At 38.8% G+C, this 16,018-nt stretch overlaps 2 protein-coding genes across 5 annotated transcripts in view; one reads left to right on the top strand and one right to left on the bottom strand.

Annotated features, from left to right (window-relative positions):
• The window catches only part of TBX21 (T-box transcription factor 21), a 55,436-nt gene extending 47,652 nt beyond the window's left edge, over positions 1-7,784 (top strand). Inside the window, exons 3-6 of the mRNA XM_034415606.2 lie at positions 2,294-2,415; positions 2,557-2,715; positions 3,437-3,498; positions 4,004-7,784. Coding sequence (XP_034271497.2) covers positions 2,294-2,415; positions 2,557-2,715; positions 3,437-3,498; positions 4,004-4,673 — 1,013 coding nt within the window. The 3' untranslated portion in view covers positions 4,674-7,784. The remainder of the gene's footprint in view (positions 1-2,293; positions 2,416-2,556; positions 2,716-3,436; positions 3,499-4,003) is intronic.
• Positions 7,785-12,105: 4,321 nt separating this feature from the next.
• OSBPL7 (oxysterol binding protein like 7) overlaps positions 12,106-16,018 on the bottom strand; it is a 49,229-nt gene continuing 45,316 nt past the window's right edge. For all 4 annotated transcript variants that reach the window (XM_034415603.3, XM_034415604.3, XM_034415605.3 and 1 more), the window contains one exon: positions 12,106-14,743. In XM_034415603.3, coding sequence (XP_034271494.2) covers positions 14,635-14,743 — 109 coding nt within the window. In that variant the 3' untranslated portion in view covers positions 12,106-14,634. The remainder of the gene's footprint in view (positions 14,744-16,018) is intronic.

Here is a 16,018-nt window from a genome sequence, read left to right as displayed (position 1 = left end):
AATAACATTCTGATATGGCTAAAGAAGCCTCAAAGGCAGGTGCTAAGTATCAGTCATTATCATTTTGGGTAAACTAAAATATTAGGGCTCTCTTTAAAAAAGAAAGAAAGAAAGCAATGCTGAAAACGTTGAATCCTTGTAATTTAAAAAAAAAATATTTTAAAGAAAATTTATATGGCTGCGCAACTCACTCTCAGTGACTCCGGGCAACTTGCAACTAAAATATTTAAAATATTTCTTTCACCCCATAATACCTATCCAATCAGTGGACACCATTTTCTATCTCCTTACTGACAGAAGCTACAATTGTTCAGAAGATCTCTATGGAACCATTCCATTTTCCTGCTGGCTTAGAATTTAGCTGGAATGCTGAGGTGGAAGAAAGTGGCTTTGTGTCCTAACTGGAATTCCTATTTATATAATTGATTCTTTAAAAAAAAAAAACTGTACTATTAATACTAGTCCAAATATCATAAAATTATTTTAGCAGATAATTTCTAAATAAAATTGTCACACAGGATAGATGTTTAAATTTCTCTGATTCAAATTAGAAAGTGAAAAAAAAAATCCTATCATTGTTGCCATTCCACCATCCCAGTTGCATTTTCAAATATTACCCCAATTTCAAGACCCATTGCTCCATCTGCTGCCAGAGATGAGAAATGGCACCCTAATTATTAAAAACCTGTTAACAAAATGTTAGTGCAAAAAAAAAATTTTTAAAGATTTTTTTTACCCCACTTTTATTATTCTTATAAACAATTCAAGGTGGCAAACTTACATAATTCCTCTTCCTATTCATGAAGACTATTCCTATTCCTACAGACAACACAAAATTTATTATATGAAATAATAAATTAAAGATGTCTCTGAGAATGTGCAAAGTGGTTTTCCACTGCTATAAAGTAAACTACTATAAACTACTGCTATAAAGACCACTGCTATAAAGTAAACTACATGTTTGGTGGATTTGAGATTTAGAGATAAAGAATTTATGATAGAACAAACTAGGAGTCCCCAAATTCTTCTGCTCATCAACCCCTTCAGATTGTCCATTAACCCCTAAATGTTTACTATATAAAAATAATTTATTAAATATTACTTTAGTAATACAGATAGTCTTTGACATATAATCATTCACTTAGTAACTGTTCAAAATTACAATGGCACTGGAAAAAAGTGAATTGTGACTAATATTTCCATTTACAACCACTGCAGCATCCCCATTATCAAAATTTGGATGCTTAGCAGATATTTACAACAATTGCAGCCTCCTGGCATGGTTATATGATCACCATTTGCAACTTTCTCAGTCGACTTCCAACAAGCAAAGTCAATGTGGAAAACCAAATTCACTTAACCACCAAGTTATTCACTTCAGTATAGCAGTGATTCATTTAACAGCCAGGCAAAAAAGGTCATAAAATTAGGCACAACTCACTAAACAACTGCCTTGCTTAGCAAGTTCTGGCCCCAGTTGTGGTCATAAGTCAAGGACTATCTGTACTACAAATAACAATAAAGGATAAGAACAACAACAATAATAATTTCATTAAAAGTAAGTAATTTTTAAAATATGACAGGCATTTTAATGTTAGGATCCTTAATGGGAAAGTTGCATCTGACGAGCATCAACAAGAGCACTGGTTCTAATAGAAATTGTTGAATTTTATACCTTCTACCTGGTTTGGACTGTTCCTATTCACCACCAGCCCTTGGATAGTCCTATCAACGTCAGGGGGGGAGGTCAATATTGTCTACTTTGGGGTACCCTGAACATAGTTTTGCACATTTAGGAACCATTCTTATCCTAATTGCTTGTTTGTACAGCAGGTAACATATCTTGATTTCAAAACGTAATGCTTTACCTTTAAAAATTATAATCTGTGTCTATATTGCAAGATGAGATGGGTTTAGGATAATCTCTGTTTATTAGAATCCCCTTGGCCCAAGAAGCTGACTAAAAATGTAAAGAAAATGGCATGTTTATGGGATTTCACATTCTGGGTTATCCTATTTGTTGGCAGGGTCATAGTTCGAAATACAATCCTGTAATCTATATATGCCTGTTCTCCTCACCCCATCCCTATCAAAACACACATCCACGTCATATAATTGTCATACTTCCTCCTAAAAAATTGGAAACTGTTTTCAGGAACAGACCAAGCAAAACTTAGCAAGAACAGTTGGTCTGAAGTAGCTTCAAGTGAGTTTATTTACTTAATAGTTTAGTATGAGCTTTCTCCATACTTAAACTGCAAGATACTTACTGGAAATGCCATCCTTCTGGCAGGGAATCGGACATACATGCATCCAGATTCTCCCAACACTGGAGCTCATTGGATGCGACAGGAAATTTCCTTTGGGAAACTGAAGCTCACCAACAATAAAGGAGCATCAAACAATATCACCCAGGTAATGTGGTTCCTTAATCTGGCTTTTATCCATCCCATTAACATTGCTATTAAAAAATTCAGGATTGTTATTGGGGTGGAATATGTTCAACTGCAACTCACAGATCATGTTTGAATGAATTGTGTCCTGTGTATTTGGCAGATGATTGTATTGCAGTCCTTGCACAAGTATCAGCCTCGTCTGCATGTTACCGAGGCCAAGCAGGGCGAAGTGGATGAGGTGCATCCTTCAATCTGCACTCAGACCTTTACTTTTCCAGAGACTCAATTCATTGCGGTTACTGCATACCAAAATGCTGATGTAAGTTTACATGAGAAGTGGAATTGTCCCCTTTTACTCTTCATATGGCAGAAGGGTAAGAAGGTGGTGGCAAAATATTTATTTGCCTGTTTGTGGTATTTCTATCTCACCATTCCTATAAAACTTCATACACTCCTGGCTTCCCACCCCCATTTTATCTTCATGGTATTTCTGTGAGGGATTTTAGGCCTAAACGTGGAAATGGGGTCATTTGTGTCACTTTATTTAGCAACCAGAGTTAGGACCAGCAAATTGGTCATTGAACAAAGCAATTGCTAAGTTTAAGTAAGATTATAATTGGGCTTATAATCTTACTAAAGCTTTTCTTTGCTTCAAAGGCCATAAAAGGAAGAATGTGTTGTAAAGTTACTTTTTCATCACTATCATAACTGCAAACAGTTGCTAAATGAGACAGTCATTTAATGAGGATTATTGCGCCATGACTAAGCTAGGATTTGAACCTGGATCTTATCATATTATATTATAATATATATTTTTTAAAATTTATTTATATGCCGCCCTTCTCCAGAGACTCAGGCAGCTTAGACTGCGTTAAGCAATAGCCTTCATACTTTTGTATATTTTATACAAAGTCAGCTTATTGCCCCCACAAACTGGGTTACAGTACATTACTATATTACATTACATTACATGATGTTATAATGATAATAAAATTTATAGCTACTGTTTTCTCACTTTTTCCTTGATTTTTTTTTTCTAGATCACTCAGCTGAAAATAGATCATAACCCTTTTGCTAAAGGCTTCCGTGACAATTTTGATACGTAAGTCTATTGCATTTTCTTTCAATTTCTTAATGTATTCATTAACATTTCATGACCCCTTGTATTCTATTTGACCATAATACCTTCTGCCTCCTCTAGGTGTGTTACCAATTTAATCATTGCATAGAAATGGTTAAAGAGTTATGCCAAACTGTAGTTTGATATGGTTTCTTAATTGCACAGTAATTAGTATATTAGATGAGTTGCAGTGGGGAGTTGGCAAACAAAAATAGCAATGGATCATCTGGTGTTCTCCAGAGATCTGAAGATAGAGCACCCATTATTCTTGATTATTAAGTTATGCTATCTGGAATATATGTGAGCTGTATGTGGAGGACAGCCAACTGTCCATCCTAGAGCAGGACAAACAGGTACCATGACTTGAAATATGCTTACAATCCAATCTAGTGCCCAAGAATGATTGTCTTTCCTAACTATCTGGTGCAGATTCCTTATCTCACACCCATTTGCTGTTTTTTTCTTTCCATTCTCCACCCTTTGACAGGATGTATACCACAACCGAGGGAGAGCGCACAACCCCATCTCCACCCAGTGTGGCCAGCTGCCAGCAGCTCCTGGCAGGCAGCCGGTTCCAGCCTTACTTGCATGACCAGTTTCCACTGCCCCAGAGCCGCTTCTTCAATCGGGAATGTGTCCCACTCCCTCTGCCACCCAAGGATCCTCCCCACTGGTATTTTGCTTCACAACAGCCTCCCCCTGCTCCCCTGGAATATGGTGCCTATGAGGGAGACTTCCGAGGGAACAAATTTATGCCCTATGGGGTAAAGCCATTTGCTCTCCAGCCGGCCTCCCATTCCTCCTTGCCCTACTATCCGGACCACCCATTTGGTCCTTCTCCTGCATGGAGTTCGCCACCTCAGTACCACCATCCCAAGCCCAATCCAGGGCCTCTGAGCTGGTTGCGGCCCATGCGGGATTTGCAGGCCTTGCCTGCTGGAGAGGAGAAAGGGAAGGACAATGAGGGCTGGGCTGAACCAGGCTCAGTGAAGTCTGCAGATTCTTCAGACTCTGGCTTATACGAAGCTGAGTGTAAGCGTCGCAGAGTGTCTCCATATGTCTCAAGTGCCGAAAGCTCCCCACCTCTCCGCAATGGGGAGCTCTATGACAAAGAAGGTGGTGGGGACAGTGGTTATTATGGGTTCTATGGCAACTAAGAGAAGTCAGAGTGGTGTAATAGCAAAGGATGGGGGGTTCATGTCAGAGGTTCCCTGTAAGATGCATCTCTTCATGGGGAATAGTCCACTCCTCCATGGGCAGTGCCAAAAGTATCGCTAAGTCATAGAATGAGGTTCTTTGTAATCACACTTCTTTATTCTACAGTTTCCAGGTGGTAGTCTTCTGGTGTAAAACATGCATTCATTGCGACATTTGTGGATCTAAGTGATGCAAGCTTTCATGGTGAGCCCAGATCTTGGCTCTTGGATTCCCTTATATTCATGTATAAGAGCTTTTGCTTGTGTGTGGCAAATGACAAGGACAGACATACTCCAGTAGAAATGCATCAACGCAACACATCTGCAGGTTCTCTTCACATACTGTAGCTATTTTCAATTCTGCTTCCAAGCTCTGCCATTCCTGCATATTGTTGAGCAATGAGAAACAATTTTATCTTCTTAAATGCATTGAAATGTTTAGCAAACATTAACATGTGAAATTCAACATGGAGAGATCTGATAAACTCACACATGTGCACAAATACTTCTTAATTCTGAAGTGCATGCCATAATGCTACATATCAGCTTGCTAGTTTCAGTTGTTCTGATCTACTAGAGATTGGTGCAGCAAAGTAGGTCTCAATGTAAGTATTACCTGCTGAATTGGAAACCATGAGCATAACTAAGCTATGCATCTGTCTGAGGATGCAATCTCTCTGCAGTGCTTTGCTTTAAAAGAGACATGCATTTTGTGCCTTTGAATGAGTACAAACAGACCTCTTTTGTTCTTGCACAGCTAGTAACATCAATGTCTTTATCATAACAAAATTTAGGATAATGTAATTACACTCCAGTCTCTACCTATCTATCCTCCTTAAAATCCCCACAATCCATTCACATATCATTGGGATTATCGTGGATAGAAAAACTGATTTAAAATTATGGCAAGCAATTTGGAATTTGGAAAAATGTTTTTGGTACAAAACAAAAATGTACTATTCCTGCATTTTATTTCAATTCTGCATGCTTGCTTTTAAAATCAAGGTTCTTTTGGTCCAACCCATCCAGGGATTGGTAACCTCAAGTGTCTTTTTGACAGAGCTCACCATATACATCTGATCACATACAGATGTGCTGTGTTCTCATTGTTTTGCGTTCACTTGGATGGGTGCTTGAATTAAAGAATTCAACCACTTATTGAGTATAAGAAAGGAGGAAATGTATCCCCCCCAAAATAGAGGACAAATTCATATAGACATAAATTTGGCAACCGATACAAATAGAATGCAATATATCATAAAATACTGGAGAAAATTTCAACCAGTACATCAATATGCTATATACAAAGATTTTGTTGTTGTTTGGCAATTTTAATGCCCTTGTTATCCCTTTGACAATTTAAAAAAAAAAAATTAAACTAGATTTTAGTTGTATTTCCTTTCAAACAGAAGAGGATAAGATTGCAGTTACAGCCTACATATGCAAAACCATAGGTTACAATAATAATTTCCTCATTGTTGTCATAGAACACTATCTCTCTAATTATGAACTAGAAATAACAAAACTTGTTTTATGGCAAAATCAACTAACCAACCAACCAACCAACCAACCAACCCTGAATCAAGAGTAGCTGAACCTGAGAGATGGGTCTTTGTGCACAAGCTTATTCCACTTAATAATCCAGTGCATTGACTCCTTAGTCATGTAAAGAAATCAGAAAGTTAGCCAGTTCTGGGATTCATAACTCAGCTGTAGGACAAAACTTATACAGGTATGCAAATATGTATTTTCTGATATGCATACTATGGACAATACTGAAGTTCTTTGGGACTCTGGGACTGTTTAAAATGTAAAGTCAAAGAAGAAGATTTTGTATTATGACTCCATTCTAAATATCCTAGCACAAGGTCCCCAACGCCTGGACCGCAGCCCATTCGGAATCAGGCTGCTCAAGAGGCAGATGAGGATGCATGCATGCGGCTCCACTCACACAAGCAGCAGGTGCTGGTACTCATGTGCGAAGCTCCATTTGTGCGAGCAGCAGGTGCATGCACTCCCCTCTCCTAATGCCTGCCCTGGGCCACCAAGCCAGAAAGTTTGGGGACCACTGTTCTAGGAAGCAAAGTATTGCTGGTAAAAAGTCATGCACCATGAATTCCTTTCTAATGGACAGATGTGACACACCTGAATTCTAAAGAATTGAACAAGTTGTTCGTAGGACTCCTATTTTGAAATTCTTGCTGCCATTTTTGCTTGCTATTTAATGTCCCAATCCACAGATTTCAACCACAGAGAAGCACGAAGGCCAGATGTAATCAGCATTCAGGAATAGGTTTACCAAGGAACCTCCCTACTTCTCTCCTCTGAAAATTGGTGGTGCAGGCAAAGGGAGAAAGAAATTACCTCTTGTTGTATGCAAAATCAGGATTAACTATATCAAACTTTTTTGGGTGGATTCTGTAGCATTTGCCATAATTTTCAGGGATATGCAACACGCATATCCTTCAATTTAGAATATTTTCCAAAGCCAAAGGCAAAACATGTTGTCAACCCTCAGACCATTGTCCTACAGATGGTGTCCCCCTCCACTGAATCCTTTTAAATATTGAAAAATATCCCAGTGGGTTGGCCCACATAAAATAATTAGCTTTATGGACAATGGGCAGAGGCAGAGATAGGTTGTATTTTTATATTTCAACCTGTTCCTTTAGAAAGATTTCCCCTCCCCAGCAAATCTTGTTAGTAATTTATAAGCCCTGATCCTGGAAACACTTGATGGTCGTTTGGTAATTTAATTATACTAGACAATCAAAAGTGACACTCCCCTTTTAAAGTCTGTTGTTGGCCCACTAACTTCTACTGAATCACCTTGGGATGGTGGCGGCGGTCAGATTCAGCTGTTTACACTCTTAAAGATAAAAAAAAAGATGTAGATGTAAAAGAGAAAATGATCTTTGTGGTGTTTTGAAGTTCTCTTTTCTAATTTTATTTTTCAGGACAACAAAAATCTTTATGGTTGCAAATATTTATTGAAAGTAGTGTACAGGCTCTGTGAGATTTGTTTTTGGGCTTAAGAATTTCTTTAAATAAACTGTCGCACATTGGAGTGTGTACCATGTAAACATGTTTGTAAGTTTTTCATTCCTTGGGGACACCATCATGATAGTAATTCTGTGCATATAGTGTTGGGCATATCCTGAGACAGAAGTGATCACAGCAATCCATCTTGCAGGGAGGTGGGGATCAGCAACTACTAATGAAAGAGTTTGAGCCTTATGCTATATGATAGCATAAGTATCAAGAGGTTGATACTTACAGGTGAAACTCGAAAAATTAGAATATTGTGCAAAAGTTCATTTATTTCAGTAATGCAACTTAAAAGGTGAAACTAATATATGAGATAGACTCATTACATGCAAAGCGAGATAGTTCAAGCCTTGATTTGTCATACTTTTGCTGATTATGGCTTACAGCTCATGAAAACCCCAAATTCACAATCTCAGAAAATTAGAATATTGTGAAAAGGTTCAATATTCTAGGCTCAAAATGTCCCACTCTAATCAGCTAATTAAGCCATAACACCTGCAAAGGGTTCCTGAGCCTTTAAATGGTCTCTCAGTCTGGTTCAGTAGGAATCACAATCATGGGAAAGACGGCAGACCTGACAGTTGTGCAGAAAACCATCATTGACACCCTCCATAAGGAGGGAAAGCCTCAAAAGGTAATTACAAAAGAAGTTGGATGTTCCCAAAGTGCTATATCAAAGCACATTAATAGAAAGTTATGTGGAAGGGAAAAGTATGGAAGAAAAAGGTGCACAAGCAGCAGGGATGACCGCAGCCTGGAGAGGATTGTCAGGAAAAGGCCATTCAAAAGTGTTGGGGACTTTCACAAGGAGTGAACAGAGGCTGGAGTCAGTGCATCAAGAGCCACCAGACACAGATGGATCCTGGACATGGGCTTCAAATGTCGTATTCCTTGTCAAGCCTCTCCTGAACAACAAACGTCAGAAGCGTCTTACCTGGGCTAAAGAAAAAAAGAACTGGTCTGTTGCTCAGTTGTCCAAAGTCCACTTTTCTGATGAGAGCAACTTTTGCATCTCATTTGGAAACCAAGGACCCAGAGTCTGGAGGAAGAATGGAGAGGCACACACTGCAAGATGCTTGAAGTCCAGTGTGAAGTTTCCACAGTCTGTGTTGATTTGGGGAACCATGTAATCTGCTGGTGTTGGTCCACTGTGCTTCATTAAGTCCAGGGTCAAAGCAGCCGTCTACCAGGAGATTTTGGAAGCACTTCATGCTTCCTTCCACAGATGAGCTTTATGGGGATGCTGACTTCATTTTCCAGCAGGACTTGGCACCCTCCCACACTGCCAAAAGTACCAAAACCTGGTTCAATGACCATGGGATTACTGTGCTTGATTGGCCAGCAAACTCGCCTGACCTGAACCCCATATGGGACATTGCCAAGAGAAAGATGAGAGACATGAGACCGAACAATGCAGAAGAGCTGAAGGCCATTTATTGAAGCAGCCTGGTCTTCCATAACACCTCAGCAGTGCCACAGGCTGATAGCATCCATGCCACGCTGCATTGAGGCAGTAATTGATGCAAAAGGGGTCCAAACCAAGTACTGAGTACATATGCATGCTTATACTTTTCAGAGGTCCAATATTGTTCTATGTACAATCCTTGTTTATTGATTTCATGTAATATTCTAATTTTCTGAGATTGTGAATTTGGGGTTTTCATGAGCTGTAAGCCATAATCATCAAAATTATGACAAATCAAGGCTTGAACTATCTCGCTTTGCATGTAATGAGTCTATCTCATATATTAGTTTCACCTTTTAAGTTGCATTACTGAAATAAATGAACTTTTGCATGATATTCTAATTTTTTGAGTTTCACTTGTATGCTATCTTGCCCAATGAATGTTGCTCCTCTGAGTTGTCTTGGACAATTTTATTGGGAATAAAATTCACCAACCTACCTGGTCTGCTTCTGAACATGTGCTCATGTGTCTGCACATGTATGGGCCATATTGTCCTTCAGACAGCAAAGTATCTGAAAGCAGTTGTGGTTCAGGATGGCATTCAAATCACCACATACATGGTATTCTGCTGGGATACTGTGGCCATTTTCCAGAGACATGATTTCAAAAACGAGCCTGGAGGTCTTTCAGAGGCCATAAGATGACTTCAGTTCTTGGTGACCTTACAGATCTTACAGATTCAGCCAGTGTCTTCGCAACTGAAGTGACTTGTTATGATCTCACATTTCTTCTATTTGGATCAAGAAATAATTGTTGTATCATGAGGCACCATGAATCCCTTTATACTATGTATCTCTCTCTTTCTCAATAGTCTGGGGATGGGGGTGAGGATAAAATATTTGGCCTGAACATATAAGATTATAAATATGGCTTACATGACCATGAATTCCCCTCCACCTGATTTTTATTGATACTTTACACAATATGCTTGTTTACAGTAAATAGGGGAGAGATCATAGAGCATAATGAAGCCATAAACAAATCATACACTAGACTAAAATGTGGATGCTTTCTCTGTGCTGCATGACATATAAATGGCCCTCAACGAATTAGGCCATTAGGAGGAAGTCCTAGATCAGAACTCTCCCTCAATAGGCTGCGATTCAAACATGGTGCCCTATCACCATTCTGTGCTCTCTGTAAGTCAAAATCATAACTGATCATTAAATAGTCCATGAAATCAATGAAAGTGCTGGTGTTGGAGTTAAAATGCTGGGATTAAATTTACTAATATGGACAGGATGAGGTAAGTGGGCAGACTCTCCATCAAAAGTATTTTTTCTTTTAGGTCCAAACATGGGTTCTACTGGTGATTTTTGCAGGGCGGTACACAATGATTGGGTTTGCACATTACTATATTAGATTAAAATCAGTTGAGTGACTTAATATATGAAGAATCCAGCCATAGTTTTACCACATTATGTGAACTAGGACACCATATTAAGCCATATTGTAGTTTGTTGAGCAGAAGATAAGAAGGCACTTTCCAGCACACCCAACCATTTGATTTTTCTAATCTTGGGGAATGCTAGTAAATGAAAATAGTCTCATAGCAACTAAGAGACTGGGCCACTGATAAGCAAATGCTGGGTTTCACTATAATAACATTAGGGCTTCATCAATTTCCTCATGCAAGCTATTTCCCCAGGCCGAGTACATTTCTTACTTCTTGCAAAATGAAGATAAAAATTTTAGATTATTTTCCTAGATTAAAGTACTGAGGCAAAATACAATTATTTCCTAATCTGTCAAAATATATCTAAAGGATACCAGTTCTAATGCTCTGTGTAGGACTATTCCAACAAAATCTATATCAGAGGACTTTCCTCCAAAATAGGATTCATAGTTGGAAGGTAGAGACTAAATAATTTCAAGAAATGCATCAACATCACACCTAGATATGGTAGCTCTGCTCAGAAGGTACTGTGCCTAAAGATATATTAAAACAACATATTAAGCACTTTGATCATTTCTACTACTCTTCTAATAGCTGCTGAATTCTAACAATACCCATCTTTTGTAATTAAGCAGAGTGACCGGAGATGAATAATGGAAATTGGAATCCAACAATTTCTGGAGAGGACAGTTTTACTGCCCCCGTTGTTATAAATACTAGGATTGTGGAAAATATTTAAAAGACATAATCCTGTCTTTTACAAGGCTGTCTTGTAAAAACTGCTCCTAACTGTACTGTACTGTGCAGCTCAGTCAATTCACTAATCGTCCTAGTACACACCTACAAAAGGAGGAAATTTCAAAGCAGCCATGAAAATTTTGTAAAAGTCACAGCCACTTTAACAATCCTTAAAAAAACGTATTATATTTCCAATGTATTCTGAATCACCTTCAAATGATTTCTATATATAGAAACTACTTACAATTGATCACTTAATGAGTCTTTGAAATTATGATGGACCTCCCAAGACCCATTTTCTAAATTATGATGGCTTGCATATACACACCCACACGGTCATGTGATTGCCTTTTGGGCACTTGACAACCAGATCATCTTTATGGATGTTTGCAGTATCCTGAGGTCATGGAACCATGATATGTAATGTTTTTTGCCCGTTTCTAGCATTTACTTCTGCTTTTCTGGCCAAAGTTGTCCACTGGAAATCATGAATTGACTTAACGACCATGGTGCTTCTTTAACAATCATCATAAAAATGGCTGTAACTTTGAATCCAGTCGTGTGTTGCCTCAATTTATGACTGTAATTCTGGGCTTAAAACTATGGTTTTAAGTCAAGTTATTTACCTGTAAAATGAAAGATTGTGAAGTACTTATTGTTTTAAATTAATATTCATGAGAGACAGGTATCAGAAAGACTTAGAAAATAAGCATCTCAGATTTTAAAAATGACTCCCCCACACTAGAACTTTCCAAACTCTTTTTAATTAGACATGCCATTGATTGTTCAAGCTACAGTACAAGGACATAGGCCAATTAATATGAACATAACAGATGGAATAGAAACTCAGGACCGGACCTGCCGGAAGAGGCAAATGAAAGCAGGTTGACCTGCACTTGGGAAAGACAAAACATTAAAGACACTCAAGCACACAGAGAGGACAGACTCACACAGAGGACATCTACTCAACTGTGTATGATTGAATTTTTTAAGTGCAGGTCACAGGGAAAACAACATTGTTCCCTGCATGCAGCAGTCATCACATCATTGTATCAAACAGCAAAATAAATGGATCCAAATTGAACCCTACAAGTTAAAACAGCTTCTTGGCCCCCAATGTAATAGTGGAATCACAAATGAAATAAATTCTTCCAGGCCTTTTCCTATAAGCTTAGTGTAAGATTCAACACAATTTTACCCAAACACACTAATCAATCCACAATATCTCACAGCAAATTTGGAAGTCAAAGTACTTTCCAGGAATTTAGTGAGTGATGCCATCCCTTTCAGAAACACATAAATGTTATGAGTGATGCCATCCCTTTCAGAAACACATAAATGTTATGCTGGGTTAATAAACAAACCAAGAGAGGTGTCCAAAGTTTACCAGACACTGATCAGCACAGCGTTTGATATTGTACAATCCACAGTGCTAGCAACAAAACCTTCCTTCCTAATGATCTGTGATGAAAGACTCAGTTTAACACCAAAAAAGAAACATAAAGCTATGTAAACTTTTGGCTGTTCTGCCCTGCCCTGCAATTTTCCACTAATGCTGTAGAGAGCAGTACAACATTGGAAGTACAATTTTTTAATGCTGAAAAAGCTCTGATACATGTATATAAAGTATAAGGTCACAGGAGATGCTCCTGGGACCACCGCCTGGCACAGGTCAAATATATTAGTATCATAACCAATAATTTCCAATCACCTCCTTTCCCTATGTGTGGAGTGCTTTGGGATAGAGAATGGGGAATAAAACAAAGAATGTAAAAACTAAAGAAATAATTGTGAGAGCCTGAGTAAACTGAGCTAAATCCTAATCTGAATAATGTCCCATCCAGTGTTCAATGAACTGTACAACTGTCAAGTATCCAGCAGTCTCATGTGCGTGGCTGCTGGGCTTTTTTGTATGATGACTTGAAAACTAGGTGGGTACAGGCAGAGATCTTTTCCTTCCTCCTTTGATCTGTCCATTAGAAATAAAAGTCAGGTGTCCAGAATTCACACCATCCTATACTCTTGCTATGTTTTGCTTAATTTTGCTTCCACAAGAGAGAACCCGAGACACACCTGTTTCCTAACCACTCTGTCAACCAACCTATACTTGCTTTCAATTTTCATAATGCCCTATGTCTGTCATACACAGTCTTTCCACCCTTCTTCACTCAGTACAATCACACCTCTGACAGACCCTGCCCTTAGCTACAAAAGAGCTATTAGAGGAATCCACACTCTTTCACTTGAGAGTATTAAAATGTCTCCTCCACAGGCCTCCGTTTTAATTATTGCTTCAAATGCTAAGGAAACGTAGCAGAGCAGAAGGGAAACATATTTCGTGCTAAGGAGGAAGAAAGGAAAATAAACCACATGAAACAATGGGATAAGTAAGGGGTGCCGGGAAAGCCCAAGAGATGCTTTCTTAAGGCATTCTGCTTAAAGAGATCCTGGTTTTGCCCAGACAAGGTACCACATAGACAGCAAAAATCTGGCATTTGAAGATGGAGGAAACATCACTCCAACTGATGTCAAATTTCCACCAATGCCTTAAGAAGAGCTCTCTTCAGACGGTTGTTGCAAATCCAATTTGCTTCCAGAGACAGAACTTCTAACCCAATTGGGCCATACTTCATCAAAGCTACACTGCTTGAGACAGCATCCAACTCCTTTCAAAGGAATGTGGCATACAATTAAAAAAAAAAACCATGTGTGAAAACAGTCACCCCAGAAGATCATTGCTAGTAGCCAGAAAGCCCAAATCTTCATGTCCCTTTGTGCAAATAAACAATTGCTCCAATGCCTCCTACCCCAGAATAGTATCGTCCAGCATACATTGCTGTTGGGCATTGCTGTTTCTTGAACAAAAGGCAAGGTTTGAATACAAAATCTCCTATTTATACATACATATTTTGGAGCAATCTGATTGACTAGCCTTATCACCTCTGCTCTGCTCATCAAGATCCAAGTGGGATTAAAGTGCTTCCTATTGCCAACTTCATTTGTGACAATCCAAGGGTCCACCAATGTCTGCCTAACCAGCAGGCAGCAGTGCAAGCATGGCAGATGGACATGGGTTGTCTTTCTTAAGAGTGCTGCTTTGGAAGTGAATAGCACAACATCTAAGAGACAATGTCCCCTTCCTTCATAAACTGCTGGTATTCCAGGGTTACATGCCTTGATCACTTTGTGCTTATCCAGCAAGAGACCCTTGCTGTCTATTCCCCCACTTTGGGAGATGGTGGGAAGGCACCGCTGCTCTTGCAAATGGTAGCAGCTACCACAAGACCGCACTGTCCATATTGCTGAATCCTGGCTCTGTCCTCAACTTCCAGTAGGTATTGTTGCTTATCCAAGATTCCTTACCACTGGCATCCACCTGCCTCCTGTCAGGAAAAAAAAAAAAAAGGAAGGAAACTCATCAGCAATTAGGCTTGGCAAAAGGAGAATCTTTAATACAGGAATGGGAAATTTTATAATACCGCCGCATCTGCTGCAGAAACATAAGTTGCTCATCTCCAGACAAGAAGTCCAGAGTGAGGAATGCTGTGAATTACAAATCCAGCCACTTCTAAAGGCCACATAGTCTTCATTCCTATTTCTAAACTTTTTACATCTTCTCAGAACTAGAGAACTAGAATGTTAACAAACTTTAACCCACCGTATATGTAGCTGATGCAAAAATAAAAACAAGATTACAACAGGAACTTCTGCTTAACCACAACTTACGGTTTTTAAGTACTGATCACCTGTTTTAAAACCAATCTTTGTAGTTTTAAGGATTTATTTTCTTTTTTTTCACAATGAAAATGACAGTTTTCTGGATATTGAACTTTCCCCGGTATTAGACTGTGCAAGTACATAGTGAGTATGCAGAAGACAAACAGTCTTGTGGATTTCTTAGAATAAAGGTAGCATAGGTTTGCTTTACATATTTAATATTTGAGGTCTCCAGGCTTCAAATCATACTAAGGTATCGATATACAAGGCCTTGATTTCAGGCTCTCTTTGCTTTGTTTAGATAGGATTTGATTCTATCTCTAGTGCAATCTATTATGTTTGTTGCCTTTATTTCTAGACAATTATTCCAGCCACATTTCTCTCCCCTACAAATATAATATTGTTTTTGCATGCATCTGAGGAAATGATCTACATGACCATGTTTTCATACAATTGTAAATGTATTAGTTTTTTAGGCATCATGTACCCCTTATGTTTGCAGAGGAAGTTTGCAAACAAAACCTTTTAAAGTGTTATGTCAGAAATATCCTTTCAGAGATGAAAAACATGTGGTTCGCCCCCATCTCTTTGGAGGGAGGAGGGGTTTAAAGGGCAAAACAGATGTCTTGCAGATACCTACAGACACCACTCTATCTCCTCATTCAGCCCATTTCAAATCTTTCCAGAAAATCAGTTTGGCCAAACCCACTTTGAAATGCAATTTTTGATGTGACACATATAAAGTGGCCCTTGAGCTGATGGACTAAGGAACTGGACTTATTTCAGCACTAAAGCAACTACATGTAGTCCTCAATTTATGACTGGACACTTGACGACCATTTGAAGTTCTGATGGACCCATCTGAAGGTTACTTACGATCCAGAATCAAAAGTTCCAACAGTTGCCACCCCCACCCCCCTCTGCTGTCACATAACTGCACT

Source organism: Pantherophis guttatus, chromosome 4 (genome assembly GCF_059756535.1).
Source record: "Pantherophis guttatus breed Tessera chromosome 4, ASM5975653v1, whole genome shotgun sequence".
In the NCBI taxonomy this organism is placed as follows: domain Eukaryota; kingdom Metazoa; phylum Chordata; class Lepidosauria; order Squamata; family Colubridae; genus Pantherophis; species Pantherophis guttatus.
Note: the sequence above shows the minus strand (reverse complement) of the source record. Positions and strands in the feature narration are given on the sequence as shown.